The sequence below is a fragment of the Aspergillus novofumigatus genome (assembly GCF_002847465.1).
Source record: "Aspergillus novofumigatus IBT 16806 chromosome Unknown P174scaffold_7, whole genome shotgun sequence".
NCBI lineage: Eukaryota > Fungi > Ascomycota > Eurotiomycetes > Eurotiales > Aspergillaceae > Aspergillus > Aspergillus novofumigatus.
The window spans coordinates 1665417-1690182 of record NW_020194280.1 but is presented as its reverse complement, the minus strand read 5'-3'; the positions used below and the strand labels follow the sequence as shown (position 1 = coordinate 1690182).

The 24766-nt window shown below is 50.5% G+C and overlaps 10 protein-coding genes across 10 annotated transcripts; 7 read left to right on the top strand and 3 right to left on the bottom strand.

Moving 5' to 3' along the window:
• Nucleotides 1–313: 313 nt before the first annotated feature.
• On the bottom strand, nt 314–2987 carry P174DRAFT_463232 (tryptophan synthase; the record flags this gene model as incomplete). Its single annotated transcript, XM_024830235.1, has 10 exons — nt 314–389; nt 442–657; nt 693–1222; nt 1277–1523; nt 1555–2007; nt 2028–2147; nt 2314–2542; nt 2588–2646; nt 2760–2863; nt 2940–2987. The coding sequence occupies 10 exons, from the start codon at nt 2985–2987 to the stop codon at nt 314–316; spliced, it is 2082 nt and encodes a 693-aa protein (XP_024679681.1).
• A 1875-nt stretch (nt 2988–4862) lies between these two features.
• On the top strand, nt 4863–6423 carry P174DRAFT_453962 (MCT family MFS transporter; the record flags this gene model as incomplete). The annotated part of the gene is made up of 2 exons (XM_024829193.1): nt 4863–5121; nt 5186–6423. 2 exons carry the CDS (start codon nt 4863–4865, stop codon nt 6421–6423), a joined length of 1497 nt encoding a protein of 498 aa, XP_024679680.1.
• Nucleotides 6424–7656: 1233 nt separating this feature from the next.
• On the top strand, nt 7657–8973 carry P174DRAFT_444864 (uncharacterized protein). Its single transcript, XM_024828190.1, has one exon. It carries the CDS (start codon nt 7821–7823, stop codon nt 8682–8684), a length of 864 nt encoding a protein of 287 aa, XP_024679679.1. The 5' UTR covers nt 7657–7820; the 3' UTR covers nt 8685–8973.
• P174DRAFT_463229 (GNAT family N-acetyltransferase) lies at nt 8843–9695 on the top strand (the record flags this gene model as incomplete). The annotated part of the gene is made up of 3 exons (XM_024830234.1): nt 8843–8872; nt 8980–9394; nt 9463–9695. 3 exons carry the CDS (start codon nt 8843–8845, stop codon nt 9693–9695), a joined length of 678 nt encoding a protein of 225 aa, XP_024679678.1.
• A 459-nt stretch (nt 9696–10154) lies between these two features.
• Nucleotides 10155–11177, top strand: P174DRAFT_395023 (CDP-alcohol phosphatidyltransferase family protein; the record flags this gene model as incomplete). The annotated part of the gene is made up of 4 exons (XM_024823657.1): nt 10155–10263; nt 10323–10699; nt 10751–10911; nt 10964–11177. 4 exons carry the CDS (start codon nt 10155–10157, stop codon nt 11136–11138), a joined length of 822 nt encoding a protein of 273 aa, XP_024679677.1. The 3' UTR covers nt 11139–11177.
• Nucleotides 11178–11303: 126 nt separating this feature from the next.
• On the bottom strand, nt 11304–12490 carry P174DRAFT_376142 (NAD(P)-dependent alcohol dehydrogenase; the record flags this gene model as incomplete). Its single annotated transcript, XM_024822665.1, has 2 exons — nt 11304–12275; nt 12338–12490. 2 exons carry the CDS (start codon nt 12488–12490, stop codon nt 11304–11306), a joined length of 1125 nt encoding a protein of 374 aa, XP_024679676.1.
• Nucleotides 12491–13130: 640 nt separating this feature from the next.
• Nucleotides 13131–16618, bottom strand: P174DRAFT_376251 (CDC5/polo family serine/threonine-protein kinase; the record flags this gene model as incomplete). The annotated part of the gene is made up of 4 exons (XM_024822670.1): nt 13131–13685; nt 13741–15787; nt 15846–16288; nt 16361–16618. 4 exons carry the CDS (start codon nt 16616–16618, stop codon nt 13131–13133), a joined length of 3303 nt encoding a protein of 1100 aa, XP_024679675.1.
• A 775-nt stretch (nt 16619–17393) lies between these two features.
• On the top strand, nt 17394–18312 carry P174DRAFT_434154 (OPA3 family protein; the record flags this gene model as incomplete). Its single annotated transcript, XM_024825849.1, has 2 exons — nt 17394–17453; nt 17515–18312. 2 exons carry the CDS (start codon nt 17394–17396, stop codon nt 18310–18312), a joined length of 858 nt encoding a protein of 285 aa, XP_024679674.1.
• A 545-nt stretch (nt 18313–18857) lies between these two features.
• On the top strand, nt 18858–19918 carry P174DRAFT_284153 (uncharacterized protein). Its single transcript, XM_024821559.1, has one exon. The coding sequence runs from the start codon at nt 19142–19144 to the stop codon at nt 19481–19483; it is 342 nt and encodes a 113-aa protein (XP_024679673.1). The 5' UTR covers nt 18858–19141; the 3' UTR covers nt 19484–19918.
• Nucleotides 19919–20420: 502 nt separating this feature from the next.
• Nucleotides 20421–24669, top strand: P174DRAFT_434152 (class I myosin myoA; the record flags this gene model as incomplete). Its single annotated transcript, XM_024825848.1, has 9 exons — nt 20421–20423; nt 20513–20752; nt 20835–20880; nt 20944–21426; nt 21481–23178; nt 23237–23328; nt 23379–23629; nt 23674–24200; nt 24251–24669. The coding sequence occupies 9 exons, from the start codon at nt 20421–20423 to the stop codon at nt 24667–24669; spliced, it is 3759 nt and encodes a 1252-aa protein (XP_024679672.1).
• Between the last annotated feature and the right edge of the window lie 97 nt (nt 24670–24766).

Sequence of the window (24766 nt, the reverse complement as noted above, 5' to 3'; positions counted from 1 at the left end):
GAAGGTTGTGCGGCAGCAAATATCAGCGTAGAAATATCAATCCTTGAACTCTGACATCAAATTTCATTGAAATGTGCATCGCTTATTTGTAGTATGATTACGAATGAACTATCAATTCCCTCTACGTTATACTTTCGGTAAACTGTCCATCGAGGCATCAATTGCCCTTAAAGCGCTGTTGAAGAGCTCTTCTTCTGATTTGGTATTGCAGTCCACTTCAGCTTATCCACAACCAGTCGGCCTCATCACGTCAAACAACTTTAGTTGACGCCAAATGATTGGTCAGACAGCAACTGTTGTTCGCCTAGGTCTATCAGAACCTCAAATCCCACCCAATTTTTGGTCCATGTCTAGGCAGTTCCTCCGCCACATTTTCCACATCTTTGTCACTTGAAAACAAGTCAGTCGAGAGCGCGAGATGCATTGTGGGGATAGACATACCCTCTTCCACTAACACAGATAACAACATCTTGGCCTTTCTTCATTGTCTTGGCCTGCTCAACAGCGCCCCAGATTCCATGAGCAGTTTCTAGAGCAGGACTGATCCCCTCCAGCTCACTGAGCAGCTTGAACCCCTCGAGAGCTTGAGCATCGGTAACGGCAACAAATTCTGCGCGTCCCGAGTCTTTTCCAGAAGTCAGCTCTGGCCAGCTCAGACTGTGGGCGACGACATCTCAGGGAAATATGCAGACTCTACTCGCCCAACCCCGGCATAGTCCAGACGAGCTGAGGTGGAATGGGTATCTTGTATCTGTCCATGCTCATCCTGCAACACATATGTCCTGCTGCCGTGCAAGACCCCCTTAGTGCCGCCACTTAGGGTAGCGGCATGCCTCTTCGTCTCAAGGCCGTCACCCCCGGCTTCGACTCCCAGAAGCTGCACACTTGGATCATTAATAAACGGGTAAAACATCCCTAAACAGTTACTGCCCCCACCGATGCAGGCAGCAACCGCGCCCGGTAGTTTATTTCGTTGTCCAGCATATTGTGCCTTCGTCTCCTCCCCAATGACAGTCTGGAAAGTGCGCACGATCGTGGGAAAGGGGTGTGGCCCAATTGCTGAACCGATAATGTGACACGCGGCGTGCACCTTCGTAATCCAAACTCGAAAACTCTCATTTACGGCGTCTCTGAGAGTTTTTGAGCCTGCCTCGACAGGAATGACCGCAGCACCGAGTAATTTGATCCTGAACACGTTCACTGCCTGTCTCCTAACATCGTCCTATATAGGTGTTAGATATAAACTTGCAACACTGTCCCAAGCCTATGGACTTACTGCTCCCATGAAGATTGTGCACTTCATGCTAAATTTAGCACAGACTGTGGCAGTCGCTACACCATGCATGCCAGCACCGGTCTGAGCAATGATTTCAGGCCTACCCTGGTAACGAGCCAGAAGAATCTGTCCCAGAGCCCTGTTTATATTATGACTTCCCGTATGGTTCAATTCCTCACGCTTCAACCAAATAGTGGCTCCGCCAGCATGTTCAGTAAGACGGTCCGCGACATGGAGATGGCCCGGCCTTCCTAGATAGGGGGTAGTATGATCGAGACTCCGCCCAAGACTCGGGGTCGTTCCGAATGTTTTCAAAACCTGCCTCCAATTCTGAAAGGCATCCCATTAGTGATTCTGGGGAATACGAACCCCCAAATTCACCGAAGCGTGCAGGAAAGAGTTCTGGATCTCCAACCTCGGAATTCATCGCCTCTTTCTGATCAAGAGGTCCTGAGTGGTTGCCATTTGTATAGATGGTACCATTACCATTCACTTGCACATCACCATTTGGCTCTTGAGCTCCATTCGACGCCACTTTTTGAGTCATTCGACGCCCTTTCAAATTTCTCCTTCCACATACCCTAGCGCAGTATTCCTCGGCAGCTTTAACCCGCTCTCCAGAAGCGGCCACGGCCAAAGTTGTGAAGATTTGGCTGCCGATGACAACACCATCTGCTGTGCTAGCCACACCTAAGAAGTGATCTCTTGTGCTGAGACCGAACCCAACTGCTCTCGAGAATTGGCAGAATACTGCTTGATTCGTTTCAATAGCTGTGGTAGACCGGCATTCAGCGTACCTGTTGCACCCGTGACGCCCATACGCGATACAACGTAGACCAACGAGTCGGCGAGTTTGCAGAGCAATTCTTGACTCGGTTCTCGGTAGTGGCTGGAATAATGGAAGGGTTAGAAGCTAAGCAGGTTGGACAAATAAGGGTGAGAAGAGCTTACAAGGAGCGATAAGAGGGACGTATGACAGTCTGTAAACTATCGTCAGTGAGGATATCTTAAGGTATCATAGAAGGACCATGACTTACCCGCTCTTCGCACAGAAACTCCTGAATCTTACAGCCTCGTGTGGAGGAGGATCCCCCACGATGAACCCATTTACACCAGCCACACGACAATCATTCAACAATCGCTCCTCGCCATAGCTCAATAGTGGGTTGTAATAACCCATTAATAGCAGCGGTGCTCGGAGACCTCTTTTCCGAGCTTCTTTTATCATCCCTAGGGTTGACTCTATAGTGACATTATATGCAAGCGCTTGCATATGGTTAGCAAATATGCAGATAATATATGAGGACCAACATACGGTATTTGCATTCTGAATAGTAGGTCCATCCGCAAAGGGATCCGTGGAACGGTAACTTAATGTTAGAAGAACAGTGGGTATCAAATAGCGCTCGAGACTACTAACAACACCGAGTTCAATGATATCTGCGACAAGAAGAAGTTGACAACATAGATCAATTCAGTCGACATCATGTATTGCATACCTGCACGCCCAGCCTCCAATCCCAATATAATATCTACAGCCTCTTCAACTGTAGGAAATCCAGCTGTGACAAAAGTCACAAAGGCAGGCTATATTATAAGTCAGCAATGCCTTCTTAAACCTCATATAAATACACACAGCTTCCGCCACCCAGGGAATACATACTCGGTTTTCTTCTTTGCAGTGAGCAAATGTTCTCTTAATAGCTTTCATATTGAAACGAATGAAGATTTTCCGCGGACTGATTGACTGAATAGGAGAATACTCAAAGGTTCAGAGCCAGCTGTTGCGGCCAGACTTTATATAGATGTGAGGAGCCATGATCAACTATAGTTACCATTTTGAGCCTTTTGGCCAAGTGGATGAGGTCCCACACCCTTGCTCTATACACCAGTGAGGCATTTATCAGAATGACAGTGAGAAGCAGTGAAGCAATTGGGAGTTACAGTGATATGTGTCATATCTATTGGTCACTGGAGGACTGCACTCCCCCACTCGAGTATACTTCCTACCTACAGGGAGAACAGCCAAGCCATATAATTATATTACTTTCGAGCCTCCAGAGTCGTAAGGGACTTACAGGGCTTGAGTGGTTTGTAACTAGCATTATGATAGCGAGATATGGTGAAACAATCAAGAGTTATAGTGACATGTGTCAGATCCAGTAATTAGATATTGGAGGTCTAAATTACTTCACTTAAGTCTAGCCTACCTGCAGGAAGGACGGCCAAATCTTGCAATCATATGAGCTTTCAGCTTCCAGAGCGTGAGCATACTTCATCTTCCCTTTAATGATACATTAAAGGTAAGTGCGCATGTTATTGGGGACCAATAATACTGTTTATTGTTGCCTCATGACTTCAGTACCCCTGCTAGCCTGAAAGTCACGTCCACAGCATGACTCGCGAAGGTGGCTAAATGCATAGCCATTTGTAGTAGTGATTGTTGATTATCAGCATTCTGGTACTCGACGCCTCTTATGCTTTGCTTTACAAATTTAGACATTATAGAAAGACCGTCCTTTCGTATTTTGACATCCTCGAGCTGACTTCTTGTTCAGCTCTGTCAATTCTTCCATGAAAGTTCAGGAAAGGAATAAGATTTCCCGGCAAATCTCCATCACCGTTGAATGATATATTGCCCGCCCCCAAGATTAAGCTTACTTCTTGAGTGACTTCACATGGTTTGTAACTAACATTACGATAGTGGATAATAGTGGATATGGACCAATGGTGGAACAATCCAGGGTTATCGTGACGTGCGTCAAACCCATCGATTACTGGAGGTTAAAGTACTCCACTCAGGTTTAGTACTCCCGCCCCCGGCCGGATCCACTATGGGACTGGGGTATCTCAGGGCTCCATTCCATATATGGATTAATCCCTGTTGTACAGATCTATGTGCATAAGATCTGGGAGTTTCGTCCCTCGACCTATCTCGATCGTTCATCACATCTATAGTGTGTAAATCATACATGACAAAGAACAAATATCACACAGTCATATCATTGTTTGTATGAACTGTAGCTTGGTACGGTTGAGGCGCGGTAGGCCCGGTATTGCCCGCCTGTCAGTCGGCCCGCGAATGGAGCAAATGGAGCAAACGGCCCCCAAAAGGCCAGAAAAAGCGGGGATTTGGTGAAAGAAGCAATATTGTTTACCGAAAATGTATAACGTAGCAATATGTATGAATCAATACCCAATAGTTATGCAAATCAATGTAGGCCAAGATATAGCCGAGTCCACATTTCCGTCTATCAGCGGCATCAACGCCTTGATCCTGAACCCGAAAACCTACATCAGGTAATTGCTGACCCCATGGGGTAATACACGCCAAGAGATAAGCAAGCTGAGTCGACATCTCTGCCTATCAGCACCATCAATGCCTCAATACTGAACTCAAGTCTGAGTCAGACAACGTTGGTCGCCGGGGGGCGATGCACGCCAAAGGAAAGGGAAATCTATACTCCGTACATCTAGTTCTACGTATGACTCAGTCAGCAAGGTATTTATCCAAGGTCTTACGCACAACCTTCCTGGGCTTTTACCACACCAGCTTACCTCAGTTGTGTTCCGCTCTACTCAAGAAATGCAGCTGGAGAAGAATGATTACTCGAGTCAGGCGATAACAGCGTCTCCACCTGGCCACGACTCCAAACACCCTTCTGCCGACTTTTCAGAGAAGACGTCGTCCGGGAATGACCCTGCCGGCGACGAACCGGTCAACACTGACCCCGAGCAAGCACCACCGGCACGCAGAGAGGTAGAACCTCCCCCGGATGGTGGTTATGGCTGGCTCTGTGTGCTGTGCGTCTTTTTGGTCAATGCCCATACTTGGGGAATCAATAGTGTAGGGTTCTCGAGGCCTTAAGACAAAATGCTCGATCTTTGCTAATTTTCGTTGCAAATTAGTCGTATGGTATATTTTTGGCACATTATATGGACACAAATACATTTCCGGGGCATCAGACCTAGACTTTGCCTTTGTCGGAGGCCTTTCGCTCAGTATGGCCCAGTTCATCGCTCCCGTCGCAACCATCACTACTCGGAAATGGGGGACAAGGACTACCTTGACGATAGGAGTTATACTACAGAGCGCAGCATTATTAGGAGCGTCATGGGCGACCGAGATTTGGCAATTGTTTCTAAGTCAGGCCTTGTGTTTTGGATTCGGGATGGGAATGCAATTCAGTGGTACGGTTGGTATCATCCCTCAGTGGTTCAGCCGCCGACGCTCCCTTGCAAACGGGATTGGAACGGCGGGATCAGGGATTGGCGGCCTGATTTATTCGTTGGCTACAAGTGCCATGATTCAGAGATGGGGTACTGGCTGGGCTTTCCGGATCTTGGCTATAGTATCAGCTGCTGCGTGCGGCATCTCCGCTATCCTTATAAGGGATCGGAATATGGCCATTGGAGCTGTCCAAATTGCCTTCCATGCCAGTCTTTTGAAAAGACCAGAGTTTCTGCTCACTTTGGCCTGGGGTTGTTTTAGCGTGCTGGGCTATGTGGCCCTTCTTTTTTCGATCCCCAGCTACGCAAGCACCGTGGGGCTTACCGTATCTCAAGGCTCGATTCTTGGTGCCATGTTCAATCTTGGAGGAGGCCTTGGCCGACCAGCCATAGGGTACGTCAGCGATAGTTTTGGACCAGTTAACACCGCAGCCGTTTGTACCTTCCTGGCTGGCCTCTTTTCTCTGACAATCTGGATCTTTGCCAAAGGTTTTGGGGTCCTCATCTTCTATGCTTTGGTTGGCGGCGTTGTTGCCCCAACTTTCACGACTACCGTTGCTCCGGTGGCTACCGAGGTTGTGGGATTGCAAGTCCTACCATCTGCCTTGTCTATACTCTGGCTTTCGGTGGTCATACCGAGCACATTTGCCGAACCGATCGCCCTTTGGTTACGGACCGACAACGGAACCAATTTTCTGCATGCCCAGATATTTACTGGCTTTATGTATATGGGAGCAGCTATCTGCCTCTGGTTTGTGCGAGCGTGGAAGATAACAGACCTGAAGTCGCAAAAGACTGGTGCTGAAGCCGAGGTCAGGGACGATGATGCCGTGGTGGCCAGGACAGTGAGCAGAGTTCCTAGTGTGATGAGCAAGGCAAAGGCTGCGAAGGGATTGTTCACAGTGGCAAAGGTATAAACATACAATCGACTTGATAGTTCATCCAGTCCTGAGTCTGATGATGAAGACATCTTCCTGAATATCTAAGGAGACTTGGACATCAACCTACTTCAGGTTCAATGTCATCAAGAATCATTCATTAATAGATATTCGACATAGAACAAAAGGACTCTTGTAAGATGCGCACCTAAGTGATATAACCGTTTAGGCTTTAGTGGGGGTTCTGAGTCAAGCCATTATACCCAAGATGGAATGTCCAGCTTCCTGCTTGGTGCTGCAAAAGGTCATGTGCATGCAGGAGATGATCAGTCCATTTTTCTTCCATTGTGCACGTACCTCTAGTAGAGGATCGCTAATTTGTTTAGTTATTGATCAGAATCTCTCCGATCTTCATGCCTCACGAGCACTCCCCTCCCGTATCTGCAAAGTAACCAGTTTCATGTTGTGTGAAACAAGACCTGGAGAGCAAAGACCTATTGATGGTCAACACGCCGGTGCTAGACTTTCTTCATGTTGATTGTCATGAAGGCAGTGACTTGACGAGTTGTATCTTCGAACGACTCGAAACAAGGTGCTCTACAGAGTACTCAATGGTAGTCTATTGGCGGGGAGATTTTCCGACCGGACGAGTGACATTTTCCACCGAATCTAGATTTGACTCTTCACCATCTTCGGCAACAAAAAATGTCCATCATCTTGAGCCTTGATCTTCAGTTCGTCAATCACTCTTTAACTTCCCGTGTGTCCATCGCCAAGACACACTAAATGAAGAGTTCGCATTCCCCCTCTGTGTCGACATCTGTATTCCAAATCGTCTGCGATCCCTCCACCACCCTGCGCATCATGCTCATGGGTGTAATCAAGTTCCTGTACGGAATAGTCATTTTGACAGAGCAAGGGGCACGAGTAAGGAGACTCTGGGCCGAGTCCACGGAGTGAGATAGTTCCTGCTGTGACTATTGTCTGGGTCTGGTTCTTCAGAGGGCCGCTCCCGCACGCCTGAGCTCTCGAGGGATCGGCCGGAGTCATTGCCCAAAACATGCTGATCTGCAGTCGGTCATCCAGTTGAGGAATAAGCGAAAATAAATGGCTTGATTATTGGCCAAGTTTTCCCATCTCATTTCACTTCATTCGCACTATCTTCGATATGATTCGGCGCTCATATCTTTGACTGCAGCCGCCGGGCCCTAGGCTAGCTGAATCAAGACCAAGCTCGGACGAACAAACAAGAGGAAAAAAAATAAGCAAAGACAGCAAATGTAGTCCACTGTTCGGAAGCTCACGGTGCTTGACAGATCCTTAAGTACGAGGGGGTTTGTCCCGCACAGTCGACAATCTCAACCTACACAGACCCTGTACAGCTTGTCTCGTCACCCGTTCTACCGCAGAGCCAAAGAGCCAAGCTGCAAACAACCATGGCCGAACGACCCCGACCGACCCTTCTCAGGCGTATCCTGACAGCGATCATCGACCCCGTTGATCGCGAGGAACAGGGCTACCCTCACTACCCTACGATGCACGGACTCCACGACCAAGAAAACGAGGGTCTATCCATGGGCTCCGCAAATAATCCACAACTCGCCCGCCGTCTGACGGTAGTGACCACCCACGCCAGCACCCTGATCCCCCCGTCAGACAAACTGCTCGTTTTCCGCGCTCTCACCGGCATCGACACCGTCCCGGCCCTGGCAATCCCGCACCATCACCCGCGCAGCGCGCCCAATGTCGGCATCTACACGCGCGTCGTGCGCGCCGAGCAAGCCGCCGCACAGCGGTTCCGCTTTTTCAGCATCCTCATGAACACCTGTCTGGGCATCCAGATCGTGGTCGCGGCCGCGCTTACGGCCCTCGGTGCTGCACGCGGGCCCCACAACGCCGTCACGGCGTTTGGTGCCATCAACACTATCATGGCGGGTATACTGACCTATCTCAAGGGGTCTGGGCTGCCCGATCGTTTGAAGCACTACCAGAACGAATGGCGGAATATTCGGGAATATATTGAGCAGCGAGAGCGCGAGTTCTGCCTCGACGGCTGCCAGCTGGATGTCCAGGAGGAGATTCTTTTCATCGAGAGTATGTATGAGGGTGTCAAGCGGGAGATCGAGGCGACCAAGAGCGGGGAGAGTCGCTCGTCATCTGGACCGGGGCAGACTCGTCGGTCGTTTTTGCCGCAGGCGCGGGTACCTGAATCGCAGCAGCCTGGAAAGCCTGATGCGAGCAGCCCGGTGTCTGTTCCTGAGCCGGTATTGGAGAAGCACCCACACTATGAGCGGGTTTGAAACTGTCTTGACTCGAAGCGTATCAACTCAGCTAATAGCTAATCCTAATGAACCTGCATGATCATATCCTTCCGTATACCACCACCACAACAGATATATACTCCTGAATCAGTACGAATGAGATGGAAATCATGCAAATCATGCAACATACTCGGGCAATGTGCTCCACTCGTCCCACAGCTGCAAGAGTCTTGGCACATCATATGTCATCTCAGTCTTCTCTCACCGCGTTTTTCATCTTTTCAGAACCATAGATCCACAACCCAATATAAAAATATACAAAATAAATACATAGCAAAAGAAAAGGAAAAAAGAAAATGACCTTCGAACTCCTCCCCGCAACCCCACAGACTCCCCCGCCCTAACCATCGTCTTCCTCGCCGCCTTCCGCGACCCCTTCAACCACCGCCTGTTTCCACGCACCCCAGACGTAACGGCCTACTGGACCGCACAATTCACCTCCTTCATCAACAACCCACACAAGACAGTCCTCAAAATAATCGACTCGGCAGATGGGTCCATCGTCGCGTTTGCCGTGTGGCAGCTCCCCGTCCAATCCTCCCCCGAGGATGTCCACTTGAAACATTCGCTTCCACATGCAGGCGATGAGCACGGCTACCCCGCCAGTTCCGACAGGGAGCTCCGCGAGGCATTCTTCGGCGGGATGGAGGAGATGAAGGGGAGGATCATGGGTGCTCGGCCTCATTACTGTATTTGCTTTCCCCTTTGATTTCCCTTTTGAGCTCTGTTACACAAAAGGTGCATGCTGACTGTGTAGATCTGGAGATGCTGGGGACCAGACCGGAGTATGCTGGGCGGAGACTCGCGTCGAGACTGCTCCGGTGGGGATTGGAGAGGGCTGATGAGGTGGGAGTGGAGACGTATCTGTCGGCGTCGCCGGTGGGGAGGCCGCTGTATGAGAAGTATGGGTTTCGGGTGGTGGAGGAGAGGGAGGTTGCGGGTGGGTATGTGCAGGGGTATATGCTTCGGCCTGCGAGGGTGATTAATTGATACCCGTGAACTGCTTGCTTTTGCGTGTTTAGAGACGGGTGGATACGGTATAGAGAGTTGCATGATATGAAGGTTATGTATTGTGTTGGAAAGACGGAGTCAAAGGATACAGTCACGATGATGCCTGGTAGCGATGTTAGTTGGACGAGATCAAAATGCATCACGTAGAAAACCCCGGGAACCATGTATACTCGTTAGAGATGTTACAGATCATGCATGCTTAGAATGTAGAACTATATCTAGGGTAGAGGTACACCGACACCCTGCCGATATAATGACTGAATATCAGGCTAGGATGATGATAGGAGAGATGTGGATCTGGTACTATTAACACCCCAGAATTATTCTAATCCCTGTCTAGTGTCTGTCGGAAAAATATCCTTCCAATTAAGGCACATGAGCAATCTAGCTCATCCTTGTAAATTGGTAACTGTCTTTATTCAGAATCAACAACTTACCATGAGATCATCACTGCAACCGTCCAACTCAATGTCTACCCATCCTAACCATCAAAAACCAGTAAATGGAAAGGAAGAGAATGTCTTCCTCCTTATTCCAAACTTGATTGGTATGAGAATCTTTCAAGCCATACAGCCCAGAGTCGCCCTACTGACTGTTCGTTCCTAGGTTACACCCGAGTCGTCTTCGCCATTGGGTCCCTCTACTACATGCCTTACCACCCACGGACCTGTTCACTGCTATACAGCGTCTCATATCTCCTAGACGCCTTAGACGGAGCTGCTGCCCGACGCCTCGGACAGACAACACGCTTCGGCGCCGTCCTGGACATGATCACCGATCGATGCACAACAACCTGTCTGCTGGTGTTTCTCGCATCCGCGTTTCCCAGATGGAGCATCATCTTTCAGGCCTTGATTAGCTTGGACTATTCGAGCCACTACGTCCACATGTATGCCACCCTGGCAATGGGCGGACAGACGCAGAGTCATAAGGATATCGACGAGAGTCGGCCTTGGATTATGAGGACGTATTACTCTACTCAGGTTTGCCATCACCATTTGAATACAGATCATATGAAATTGACGTATAGACAGAAAGTTCTCTTTACTGTATGCACGATGAACGAGGCGTCTTTCATCGCGCTGTATCTACTTTCGTTTTCTTCGCCGTTGCTCACGCCTTCATTGAAGGACAACGGAAAAGCATCCCAGATCTGGGGATCTCTGTGGAGCGCTGGGGCTATGGAAATGGCTCGGTGAGCTGTAACCCTGGCGAGGCTAGGACTGGTGCTGACTGACTGAATCTAGTGCCAATAAAATCGACAGTTCCATGCCGTGGTTGTTGCTTACTGTCTCGTTGCCCTTCATGCTCTTCAAGCAGTATGTGAATGTCGTACAACTAGTAGAAGCGAGTAGATGGTTAGCACGGGGTGATGTTGAGATGAGGAGGAATGCACGCTTGCGTCAAGCAAAAAGTGAATGACTTGGCCAATGTACATTCTCAAGGATAATTTTTATACTGAACATGTCACAAATACGCTTTGCAGTTAAATACTATGACATTAGAGAACAGTGATGGCAGCCAGACCCTTGTTTTTGTTCTACAATTTTAAACCTGAATGCTCAAACTTTCATGGATCTCTCTGCCTCACTGGAACACCTCAATCAACGTCTTGATGCCCTCTCCACGTCTCGTCGTCTCCCAGGCCTCCGTCGCCCTCTCAAAAGGCAACACCTTCGTAATAAACTCCTTGACAGGAATCCTCCCCTCAACTGCAAACTGCAGGCCCATCCGAAAATCCCCCGGTCCATACCGAAAGCACCCCTTCACCACAATCTCCCTCTCCGCAACCGTGCAGATAGGAAAGCTCACATTCCGCTTCCCAAGCCCCGTCTGGATAAACGCACCCCCAACCCGAAGCACCTCAATCCCCATCTGAATGCACGGCTCCGCGCCCGTAGCCTCAATAGCGACATCAAACCCAGGGGTCTCGTCGCTCCAGTGCTCGGTTCGCTCAAACGCAGCCAGCAAAGCGGCGGCATACTCCTCCGAAGACCCGGGAGCAGAAGGCAGCCACGTCCCCAAGACCATTTCCTTGCTCGCGAGAAACGACCGCGCAAACTCCAGTTTCGCTGCGTTAAGATCAACCATGAAAATCGTCGCGGCCCCAAACTCCCTCGCTACCGCTGCACAAAGCAAGCCTACCGTTCCCGCACCAAACACGACCACTCGATCCCCGGGCCGCACACCCACCTGTCGCACCGAGTGCACCGCAACCGCCAGCGGCTCCATCACCACCGCCTCGTCGAGCCCTAACGTCCCAGGCGGGATCTTGTAGCAGTAGTCCGCCGGCAGACGGAAGTACTTGGTCAACGTGCCGTGGCAGCTCGGCGGGGCCGCAGCGAACTTCATTCGCGGGCAGAGGTTGTACCGGCCGCTCTTGCAGCAGAGACACCGGTGGCACGGGTAGCCCGGTTCAATGGCGACGTGGTCTCCAGGTTGGAGGGCAGAAACCGAGGGTCCAACGGCGTGGACGATGCCGGATGCTTCGTGGCCCATGACGATCGGTTGCTCGGGGGATACGAGGCGTTTGACTCCGCCATGGAGCCAGAAATGGACCTTGTGCTTGTGGTTAGATTGGGTTTTTGTGATGGTCAGGGAAAAGGAGGTATGTGACGTACGTCGCTTCCGCAGACGCCTGTGTATGCGATGCGAATGATCACGTCGGATGGGTCCTCGATCTGCGGGATGGGTCTATCTTCGAATCTTGCGTCGAACGGGCCGTACAGGAGGCATGACGGATTCTGCATCTCGGACAAGGGAACGGTGCCCATTTTGTGATGGGATAGATAGATCGCAGACAGATCTCAGTAAGGTCAGAAGGATTGGGCAATTGATGAAATGCTAGACGTTGAGTACCATCAGCCTGAGGACAGAGGGGCTATCTAACCCCGCACGATGGACGCCTGTATTACATGACACAGCTGGACGGAGTAACGAATGGAATCATTCAAAGAGACTCCTAGAGATACTCCGAGATTTTTTCCACTAGTCTATGGCTGTCGGGGTCGAATGCGACTCCAATGTCCAAGCGGATGGTTTAGCTCCTGGCAGCTGGGCTCAGACGAGCACTGTTTCGATGCCATACAAGCAAGGTAACGGCGCGCTGTTGGAATCAAACCAGAAAAGGATTTATCATAAGTTGAGAGAACGGATACGCGATGCAAGAGACCACTTCCTCCTTAACAGGGTATCAGTACATTGGAGTCATTGTATCTCAAGAAAGAGTAGCAGCAGATTGCGTTCAATGCTAATTGACAGAACGAAGCTATAAGCTTTATGCAAACCACTCAGCGCTTTGGTTGGATATCACAAAAGAAATTTCAGTGACCGCAGGCTTGAATTCTGAGCCAAGGAAAACACAAATCAAAAAGTCGTGACATCGTAAGTTTGTAGCTGGAAAGGTTGCCGAATCTAAGGCTTGGTAGCTAATGCCCGCAATCGCTCTCGTAAAGACTCCATTTCCGGGTCATTCTCTCTTCCTTCTGATTCTTTCTCTTTCAGAGAAATGGATCGATACTCGCCATCCCCTCCAGGAGCCCCGACGGTCACCCAAACAAACTTGCCTCCTCCAAGTTGCGCCCGCTCCTGAGTGCCTTCCCAAAGCATCTTGGAAGCGTCAGCTGAAGTCTCATATTGCGATAGGCCACCTCCCAAGCGCCCATGCTTAACCCAGCTCTTCATGACTTCCCTGATAAAGCTGATCTTCTCCAGGAAAAAGTTGGCTTCTAGGACATCGCAAATGCGCTGGTCCACAGAGCTCATCGCGCTGCCATGTGCAATGCTCAGGAATGCCGTGGCCTCGTCTGAAGCGACGGCTCGAGTGTCAAATCCGGACGGGTGCATCTTTCCTTTGGCACTCAGATACCGGGCCGCAGAAGGGGAGAGATGATAGAAGTCAATCCAGGGTGATGAGGCTCTTGTACGACCGGGGGATATGACAAGCTTTGTGTGGTCGGGGAAATTGAACTATTCGAGACCATGATTAGAGCGTGTATCAAGTTACAGAGGTGGGCTAACAAACCTGGAAAGCACCGTCGCCAAAGCCCCAGACACCGACATTGCCCAATCGCTGGTAGAACTTGATAAACTGGCCAAGCCCGTCTGTTGGTTTATCGTCTTCCGAAACGTCATCGTCGTCATGTCTGCCCAAGGATCCAATCATATACTTGCCGAACTGATCAACCAGCTTCACGCGTTTGATCTTCTCTGCATCGGCACGCGCGCGTTCGAGACCGGAGTTTGTGCGAACCTTGATTCCAGCACCAGAGGAGCCATCAGAAGACGGCTTCACCTCGAAAACAGATGGGGCAACGAGCGCACGCCGGATGCCGGTCAGACCATCTGGCGATGTGATTTCGCAGTTCTCATAGAATTCCACCGGCTTGCCGTTACGAGGCACGAGCTGATCAGCCTCGGAGTAGGTAGAGGCTCCATCCTTTTGTTTGCTTAGGCTACGGGCTTTCCGACGGATATGCCTTTCACCATTTCGTAGCAGAACTCCACTGGCCGGCTGGCCGTTCTCCGCTTTGAACACGCATCCCACACTACCGTCATCTAGAACATACCCAATGCCATAACGATTAGTGTAGTCTACCCATTTGATGACGTATGCATGGGGTGCCCTTCTCGAGCTTACGCGCCGGCGACCAGATGTCGGAGGCACCAGGTTAGAAAGCATCAGTCGGAGGTCGGTGTTGACGTCCTCTAGAGATGTCCTTGGCATCATCTCGCAGTGATCGTCCGGATGAAGGAGTGGATACAGTCCTAATGTCGAGCGCTTACTGCTTGACGTGGAGGCTGTTTTGCTACTGGAACGGCCTACGGCGGCTTCTGTTCGCAGACGGCCATCTCCGCTTGGCACTTCCTTCGCCTTGACTTCTGCTTCTAGCTCCTGCCGCTTGGAAGATTGGAGAGCTTCTTCCCTCGCAACTGAACGTGCAGAGCTTTGGCGTAACCTCGTAGGTAGGTTGTCCAACGCTGAGGAGACAGATCGCTCTTTGATGACGGCAGGAGCGGCAAGTGCGTCGTTGCTTGCCGCTCCCAGTCGTCGAGACTGCGACCGTGTTTTACCCACTGTCAGCATCCCAGGGTCACTGGTGGATGGCACAATCTTTCTGTCCAAGTCACGCGTTGAACCTGAGTACGAGACTGCCACTCCGCGTCGCGCGCGTATGGGTCTTTCTGCGAGTCCGCCGGTCGGCAGGACAGGAGCAGTAGACTCTGGTTCTACTACTGCTGGTGGATCACAAATAGCTGCAATCTTCCTGACCGAGCTTCGAGCACCCATTGCCTGTTGGCGAAGCGTTGCAGCATGACTCTGCGGTTCTTTCCGTCGTTGCTGGGCTGCAGCAAGAGCGGCTTGGGTTCTGGAAAGAGAGGCAGAATTACTGCGCATGGATACGGCACGCTTACCAGAGGACCTCGTACCGTCCAATGACGAGTCATCCTTGCCCAGTGCAAGGCTCGGACTGGGCGTGCTCCAGTCCCCATCTGGGTCACTAGGGTATCTGTAGACCATGTCTTCCGGCAGCGGCATAACTGGCTGCATTCCCTTTTCCTCCTCAGACAGACACTCCGCAAACGCAGACTTCGAACAGTTTTTGCCAACGGACTTGCGAGCTGTCCCATCTGGTTTACGTCCGACTCCACAGAGACTGTAGAAAGCCGTCCGGCAGATGAGGTATCGCTGTGTCGGGTCATCAACATGCTCTATGTAGCCTGACAGCTTCTCGTCATACTCCAGGCTATGACCGAGCATCATCCGATCACCACGGGGCTCATCCGACCTGAGCCAGATCGGCGTTGAAACAGTGCAAGTTGGGTCCAGCCGACGAGGGATACATCCATCATACATATTGAAGAACGGATGTTCGACAATGTCGTCTGGGTCAGGCCGCTCGTTCTCTGAGAGATTGAGACAAGAGCTGACCAAAGATTTGGCCTCGTCGGGGATGTGATTCGCGCACTGAGTGCCGCTGGGCCAAACATAACTCAAATTTCTGACTTTCTTGTATATTTCCTCCTGTGTTTTTGACTGAAAAGGTGGATAACCGGTAAGCATCGCAAAGCTTCGAAAATATCTGTTAGTGGGAACCCTGTGCGTGTCATGACTTTAGTCTTGCTTACCATATTATACCCAACGACCAAATATCAACCTTCTGGGTATGACCACCCTTACTCTTATCAAGGACCTCTGGAGCAATATAGTTTGGTGTCCCACACAGCGTTTTCCTCCTTTTCTCGTCCTTTTCAGAGATAATCATCGCTGCCAGCCCAAAATCTCCCACTTTGATGTCCATATTACGATCCAAAAACAAATTTCCCATTTTCAGATCACGATGCGCAACACTCCTCTTGTGTAGGTACTTGACCGCACCGCAAAGCTGTATCATGAATCGTCGCACTTCGGGCAAGCTCAGGCATTTCCTTTTCCTCACCATGTCCATTACTGAACCGTTTGGACACAGCTCCAGGACCACATAGATACACTTGTCAAATGCAAAGGCGCGATGAAATTCGACGATGTGGGGATGGCGCATTTTCGAATGTATTTGAAGTTCGGTTCGAAACTACAGAGTGTTCTGGTTAGAACAGGGTGGATAAAAGCATGCCAATGCGGGCGGATGCGACTCGAGACATACCTTCTCCTGCATCTTTTTCTGCGCCATCTCAGACCTCACCACCTTCATTGCAAAGACTCTTCTATTCCGCAATAGCGTTCCTTCGTAGCAGATTGCGAAACCTCCTTTTCCAAGAAAAGCGCCAGTAGAATAGCGCTCACCCCCTTCCGCGGGCTCTACAACCAGCGATGGTGGTGGAGGCGCATGGATTTTCGACGAAACGGCTTTTTGCGCCGCTGCGGCGGCAGCGGCATTCTTGTCCAGGACTTTTCGCTCCATGCTGACTTTAGGTCTGATCAAGTGATTCGTCGATCGCGGCGACAATGCTTCCATCTTCAATTTCAGTCCTTCGATCGAATTCCCTGCTGTGCGTGGGCATCAATTTTCGCATTGGAGATCAAGCGTGTGACCAGGCAAGGTGAGACGAAATATTTGTCCAGGTCATAAAAGTATCGCTACAATATAGACAATCAACGCAAGACGGAGCGAAAAGGGGTATAATAGATGAGCGTGCTCTTGGTATCTATGGCTCAAATCTGTCAGTACGTCTGCCGGGTCATCCAATGTCTCGGTGTTCCGTCGTGGAAACAAAGAACTCGGATTCGGGATGAGTGATTTCTTACCAAAAAACAAGTGCAAGTAGAAAAATATGATCAACTATAACTTTCTGAAACAATGATATGCATGTAACGCCACAACAACCAAACTGACAGCCCTGATGAGAGGCGGGGAGGGGAAGCAGGGAGTGATGATGATGGTATTGAGGCTGCCAACTGTGATGGTGAAGAAGGAATTGACTATTCAAAACGGATTGCTTAATCGGGTAATCGATAAACATTCATCCGACTGCCGTAACAACGTGCATTGCTGACATAAGCATGTATATCATTCGTAATGCAGCTGTAAATGACGCAGAGAGTCAGGGACCATTCCCGATACGGCCATAGCGCGGGAGCAGCTGTGAGTGCCTGGCTATCAGTCATCATCATCAGCTGCAGCAGTAGCCTGGACGTCTACTCAATTCAACCCCTGAATTGTACTGAGAGCTGTCAAGATGTCTCTGACTTTGAAGCTCTCTTCTCTTGTGATTCGCACTCTGTCAAAGCCGATTGCAGTATGCTTCACCCCCTCAACCCCTCCAATTTTTGAAGCTCTGAAAGACTTACACCTTCAAGAATCAAATCAAAGGCCAGGCTCGCGAACATGAGCGCTTCCGACGAATCTGTGTCTCCATAGCGCAAGGTCTGCATCGAATCGACATGCGTCTCCGGCTTGGAAACCTACGGGATAATGCTGCGGCTCAAAAGCGTGCAGCCGCTGAAGCCGAAGTCCGAAAACACAAACCCACAGCGCCGACGGTAAAGACGGAAGCAGAAGCCAAAGCCGAGGAGGAGGCCATAGCGAAAGCAAAGGCTGCGGCTTCAGAGGCAGCGAAACCGGCTCCCACTCCTCATATTCGACCGCTGTCGGAATCTAAAGCCATAGAATCGGGCGCGACTTTCATCAGCGAGACCTTCTTATTTCTCGTTGCGGGTGGACTGATCGTGTTTGAATCATGGAGATCGAGGAGAAAGGAAACAACGCGGAGAGAAGATGTTGAGGCCAGGTTAGTCGAACTGGAGCAGTCTGAGAAGGCCGCCCGGAAGGCCCTGGTCGCCTTGGAAAAGGAAGTCATACATCTCAAGGCCAAGGCTGGGGAGTCAGTCAAGTCCTCGGTTAGAATACTTCCCCGTGAAGTGTGGGAAGTTGAAGAGGAAGAAGAGGCTGAAGAGCTGGCGGAGCTGGACTGGTGGTCGCGGATCACTTCGTTCTTCACTTTCGGACAGACCACTGAACAGAAACCGGGCGAGGTACCCAAGCCCGTCGTACAGTCGAACCAAAGCTCGCCCTCAAATTCAACAGTCTCTATTCAATTCGACCAATCACCAGCGAAATCGGTCGCTCATGAGACGCCCTCAGTAAAGAATCATTGAGTGATTCCACTGGTGTGGCTTTGCACAAAATAACCTCTCCATAATCTTCGCTCATATTTCTTGTTATGCTGTTTCCGGTTTCGGAGTTGTTGGATGTCAGCATTAGCATGTCATGTCTTCAGGATACCCTCTGTTATGGTAATAGATGATGGGTCGATAGTTTGTCTGGTTGTGGCGGAAGGTGGAAAGTTGAATGAGAGTCCAGACATTGCATGGCTTGACCATTCTCCTCTCTGCTCTCACAAAACGCATGTTCCTCATTCCTGTACATATACTCTCCAATCCTGGCTGTCAGTTCAAACTATAGACTTGTTCGCTTTTTGCGATGCCAGATCCTGCCGTGTCATTCCTTCGAGGGACTTTTTCCTCCTCTCTAGGGAATCGTCCTGTCTGGAAAGTGATGGGCCCGGTAATTACAGTGTCTGTGCCAATGCTCGAAGGTTTGCATTCAAACCTCAGTTCAGCTTTGAGTCACTTCTAAATGTGACTGGACCAGAGTGCCATTTGCAAGAATCGGATTTCGATTTTGATCTCGGCAATTCAGAGCATTTGAAGGTCCTACTTCTCTCCCAGACCTCTGTTCAGGATAACAGGCAAGAGACAATCGCTCGACTGAAAAGGTTTTCGTGCATGACAACAGGCTCTCACAGAAAAGCCATTGCTTTTCTCCTAACGGAAGCGCCTTTCAGCAGTGCAAGTGGCAGGTATAGCCTCGAAGGACTCCTGGCTCTGCAAGTACTGTACGCAAGCTCTTTCTTTTAAAGTTGCGTTTACGTTGAGAACTCGGCTGGAATGAACCTCAGCTGATCGGTCCTTTATCAAATCCAGCATGGTTGAATCCCTACCAGATCATTTGCCCACGATCCCAATTCCTGACTCGTCTTGCTTCGTGGCCAGCATTCAGGGATATATAGGCAGTCTTGCGAATCTACCGCCTTTCTCTCGGCCTTTGACGGACACCGTGTCTTTACTACATCACATGAGAGCTCCATTCTCTCCTTCTCTCCCGGAAGAGGATGCAAATGTCCTGAGTGATCTATTTCCATCCTTGAAATCCTTGAGCCAGGACATCCGCACGCGGCAAGGGAGGTTCGCGCTAGATGAATACCTGGGGGTTCAACTGGGGACGGACATTGCTCAGTTCTGGACGGAGGATTACGTTTATGAGTAAATTCTCAGGCTTTGCTCTCTACCTGCCTCTCATCCGATTTAATGACCGTATGAGCCGACATGACGTATCCAACGTGTTGAGAGTTGCAGAAGCGGTATCTATAGGAATGCTTGAGTGAAGGGAAATATATAACTTATTTGACCAGTGTAGAAGATCAACACCTTAGCCACAATAACCAGACCAATTCCAATATAATTTTTTTTTCTCTTTCCCTGAAAGAAATGCCCAATGAGTCCCCATTATGCAATCTCATCCAAAGTGAAGGCAGAAGCTTTAATTAAATGCAGCAGTGACGTAGGAGGAGGTTGATCACGAAGATTCTCCCTTGGGCAGCCTGAGGCCAAGAAATAATATCGCTAGGCATCGTAATACTCGGATTGTGCTCCAGTTCCTAATTTGGAGACAATGGCATTTTTAGCGCCAGGGACCACGAATTATTTGCCCCTAAATGCCCGAGCGGCGAAGGAATCGAACAAAGTTCGAAAAAGTTAGCCTAGGATGAGTCGGATATGCGGCCGGGTTGACTAAGAGAACTCCGGAGCCTGAGCGAGATTGCGCGTTTTCGACCTGACAAAGGGAACCCGACGGTGCCACAGGTGTGTCCAGTGTGGCGCAGGCCCCGTTATTATCCAGGAGAGTCGTCTTTAGTCCTATCAAGGCCCAGAAAGGACTAAGACTCCAGTCCAGTCCTCCACAAGACACCATCGTCATTCTAAGTTCCTACTATCGTTCATCCCCTCCCTCTACCCCTCCTTTCCTTACATTGACATCCACCATTCTTTCCACCGACTCTGCGCACTGCTTGGATTGGGCGGCCTGTCTTTTGCGTACATTTATCTTGTCTCTTCCACGCTCACTTGCCGCTGCCGTTTGAAACTGATAGGTCAGATATCTTGACGCCTGGGCGCCATATCCGGGGAAGTCGGCAGCAACAATCATGGTACGTCTACGCTTAACCTACACACTCAACTTCAGAAAGAGATTGTGCTTAATTCAGAAATTGTTTTCTAACCCTGCGATTACTTCTAGGGACACTCACGACGTCCTGCTGGCGGAGAGAAGAAGAGTCGGGGCTTCGGTCGGTCCAAGGCGGCTGCCGATGTGGGCGATGGGCGACAAACGGGGGGCAAGCCTCAGGTGAAGAAGGCCACTTTTGAGAGCACAAAGAAGAAGGAAATCGGTGTTTCAGATCTAACATTGTTGAGCAAAATCTCGAACGAGGCCATCAATGACAACCTGAAGCTGCGCTTTGAACATGACGAGATCTATGTAAGCATCACCCTCGACCAGGGGACCTCGGAATTTTGCGCCAATGAGGGGCGCGCGCTGACCTGATTTCTTCGGATGATAGACATATATCGGCCATGTGTTGGTGTCCGTCAACCCTTTCCGAGACCGTGAGTTTACACCGAGCCATGTGCGATGTTCAAAGTTGCGTCGCTGACATCGTTGCTTCGCAGTGGGTATCTACACCGACAATGTTCTCCAGTCCTATCGAGGCAAAAATCGACTCGAAGTGCCTCCCCACGTCTTCGCAGTCGCAGAATCGGCCTACTACAACATGAAGTCCTACAAGGATAACCAGTGCGTGATTATTTCGGGAGAGTCGGGTGCAGGAAAGACGGAAGCTGCGAAGCGGATTATGCAGTATATAGCCAGTGTATCCGGAGGCACCGACTCGTCCATCCAGCACACCAAGGAAATGGTGCTAGCCACCAACCCGTTGCTCGAGTCATTCGGTAATGCGAAGACCCTGCGCAACAACAACTCCTCACGGTTTGGGAAATATCTTGAACTGGAGTTCAACACAAACGGTGAACCCGTGGGTGCCAATATCACCAACTACCTGCTCGAGAAATCCAGAGTAGTAGGACAAATCACAAACGAGCGAAACTTTCACATTTTCTACCAATTCACCAAGGCGGCGCCGCAGAAGTATAGAGGTGAGTTGAGATGCCCGATCTCACTAGTGTTCTCCCACTGACGGATATATATAGATCTGTTCGGCATACAGCAACCGCAGTCATACCTTTACACCAGCCGATCCAAATGTTATGACGTCCCTGGCGTTGACGATTCTGCCGAGTTCCGCGATACTTTGAATGCAATGAACGTGATTGGCATGACGGAGGGTGAGCAGGATGATGTCTTCCGTATGCTGGCTGCGATTTTGTGGATCGGCAATGTTCAATTTGCAGAAGACGATTCTGGAAACGCCGTTATTACGGATCAGTCGGTGGTTGACTATGTTGCGTACCTCCTGGAGGTTGATGCTGCCCAGGTGAACAAGGCATTTACCATTCGGGTGATGGAAACTGCTCGTGGAGGTCGCAGAGGGTCAGTCTATGAGGTCCCACTCAATACTGTCCAAGCTCTTGCCGTCCGTGACGCATTGGCCAAAGCGATCTACTTCAACCTGTTTGACTGGATTGTGCAGCGTGTCAACGCCTCCTTGACTGCCAGAGGAGAGATTGCGAACTCGATTGGCATTCTAGATATTTATGGCTTTGAGATCTTTGAGAAGAACTCCTTCGAGCAACTCTGTATCAACTATGTCAACGAGAAGTTGCAGCAAATCTTCATCCAATTGACCCTCAAGGCTGAGCAGGATGAATACGCTCGCGAGCAGATTCAGTGGACTCCCATTAAATACTTTGATAACAAAGTCGTGTGCTCATTGATCGAAGACAAACGTCCACCTGGTGTATTTGCTGCACTGAACGATGCCTGTGCAACAGCGCACGCCGATTCCAGCGCTGCGGATAATACTTTCGTCGGAAGACTCAACTTCTTGTCTCAAAATCCCAACTTTGAGAACCGCCAGGGTCAGTTCATTGTCAAGCATTACGCCGGTGATGTCAGCTACGCCGTTGCTGGAATGACGGACAAGAACAAGGACCAGTTGCTGAAAGATCTTCTGAACCTTGTCGGAACAAGCGGCAACCAATTCGTCCATACGCTCTTCCCCGAACAAGTCAATCAGGATGACAAGCGACGTCCACCCACCGCCAGCGACAAGATCAAGGCCTCGGCTAACGACCTGGTGGCAACCCTGATGAAGGCCCAGCCCTCGTATATTCGGACGATCAAGCCGAACGACAACAAGGCGCCTAAGGAGTACAACGTCGGAAACGTTCTGCATCAGATTAAATACCTTGGTTTGCAGGAGAACGTTCGAATCAGACGTGCTGGTTTCGCTTACCGTCAAACATTCGACAAGTTCGTGGAGCGTTTCTACCTTTTATCGCCTAAGACGTCTTATGCTGGAGATTACACATGGACAGGGGACGCCGAATCTGGCGCTCGTCAGATTCTGAAGGATACCAGCATACCCGCCGAAGAGTACCAGATGGGAATCACAAAGGTGTTTGTTAAGACTCCAGAGACGCTGTTTGCTTTGGAAGCCATGCGTGACCGTTACTGGCATAACATGGCCATCCGAATCCAGCGTGCGTGGCGAAACTATCTTCGCTATCGTACTGAGTGTGCCATTCGCATTCAGCGCTTCTGGCGTCGCACCACTGGCGGTCTTGAGTTCATTAAGCTGCGCGATCAGGGACATCAGCTTCTCAATGGGCGTAAGGAGCGTCGGCGGATGAGTCTGCTCGGTTCCCGCAGATTTCTCGGTGATTATATCGGGGTGGGCAATAAAGGTGGACCCGGCGAGATGGTCCGCAACGGTGCAGGAATCAGCGGTGAGTACTTGGGTACGCTGAAATACAGCTCGATGGCTGGCTGACTTTGTCTCTACAGGATCAGAGGATATTCTCTTTTCGTGCCGTGGCGAGGTTCTGGTTTCCAAGTTTGGTCGGTCTAGCAAGCCTGCTCCTCGTATACTAGTCTTGGTACGCTGATTGTTCCGCTTGCTTTTTGTGCTCGGTGCTAACTCAATCAGACCAACCGTCACGTATACATCATCGCGCAAAACCTGGTCAACAACCAGCTGGCCATCTCGTCGGAAAGGACGATTCCAATCGGTGCCATCAAGGCCGTCAGTGCCTCTAACTTGAAAGATGACTGGTTCTCAATTGTGGTTGGCAGTCCACAAGAGCCTGATCCTCTTGTTAACTGCGTGTTCAAGACGGAATTTTTCACCCATCTGAACAACACTCTTCACGGACAATTGAACTTGAAGATTGCCGACCAGTAAGTGTCACTGTTGGAGTCTTTGGCCTTCCCCAGCTAATTAGGCTCAGCATCGAGTACAATAAGAAGCCGGGCAAACTGGCCACTGTCAAGGTCGTCAAGGATCCTGCTGTTGCCCGAGACGACAGCTACAAGAGTGGTACTATTCACACCGGACCGGGCGAGCCTGCCAACTCGGTATCCAAGCCGACACCGAAGCCCAAGCCAGTCAGTGCGCGTCCTGTCACGAAAGGGAAGTTACTTCGTCCTGGTGGCCCAGGAGGAGGGCCTTCCAAGCTGGCGGCCAGACCCACTCCTGCAGCTCAACCCCTGCCCCGTGCCACGCCGCAGCCAGCCGCACCTCAGCCAGCTGCCAGAGCTGTTCCTCAACCTGTTGCTGCCGTTGCTGCTTCTCACACTCGCACCGGTTCAACAGCTTCAGTGAGGGCACCACCTCCACCGCCACCCGCGGCTGCACCTGCTCCGAAGAAGCCGACCGCAAAGGTTTTGTATGACTTCAATAGCCAGCAATCCAACGAGCTGTCAATCAAGGCTGGTGAGATTGTGCAGATTGTCTCCAAGGAAGGAAATGGTAAGCCTGGAAGATTCCTTACATCTCAACCGTCTACTAACGAGTGATAGGTTGGTGGCTGTGCATGAACATGACGAGTTCGGCGCAGGGTTGGACACCAGAAGCATATCTCGAAGAGCAAGTCGCTCCGACCCCGAAACCTGCTCCTCCTCCGCCGCCACCAGCAGCTCCGAGGTCGACCCCAGCACCGGCGACCAACGGTGCCGCCGCGGCAGCCAAGGCCAAGCCTGCACCTCCCGCGCCTCCAGCGAAGCGACCGAACATGGCGGCACGCAAGGCAGTTCCCACGCCGCCACCGGCTCCTCGCGACAGCGCTGTAAGCATGAATTCTCACGACTCATCTGGGGGTAGCGGGCGTGGAACACCCAATAGTATGTCCAACGCAAGCTTAGCCGGTGGACTCGCAGAGGCACTGAGGGCGCGACAACATGCAATGCAAGGAAAGCAGGAAGACGATGACGACTGGTGATTGTCTCTTGCCTTCCTTTCCCTTTCCTTCATTCCGCACTTTGACTTTTGCAACCCAGATATTCTTTCTTCCTACAGTTTTCATTCTATTTCGCCTC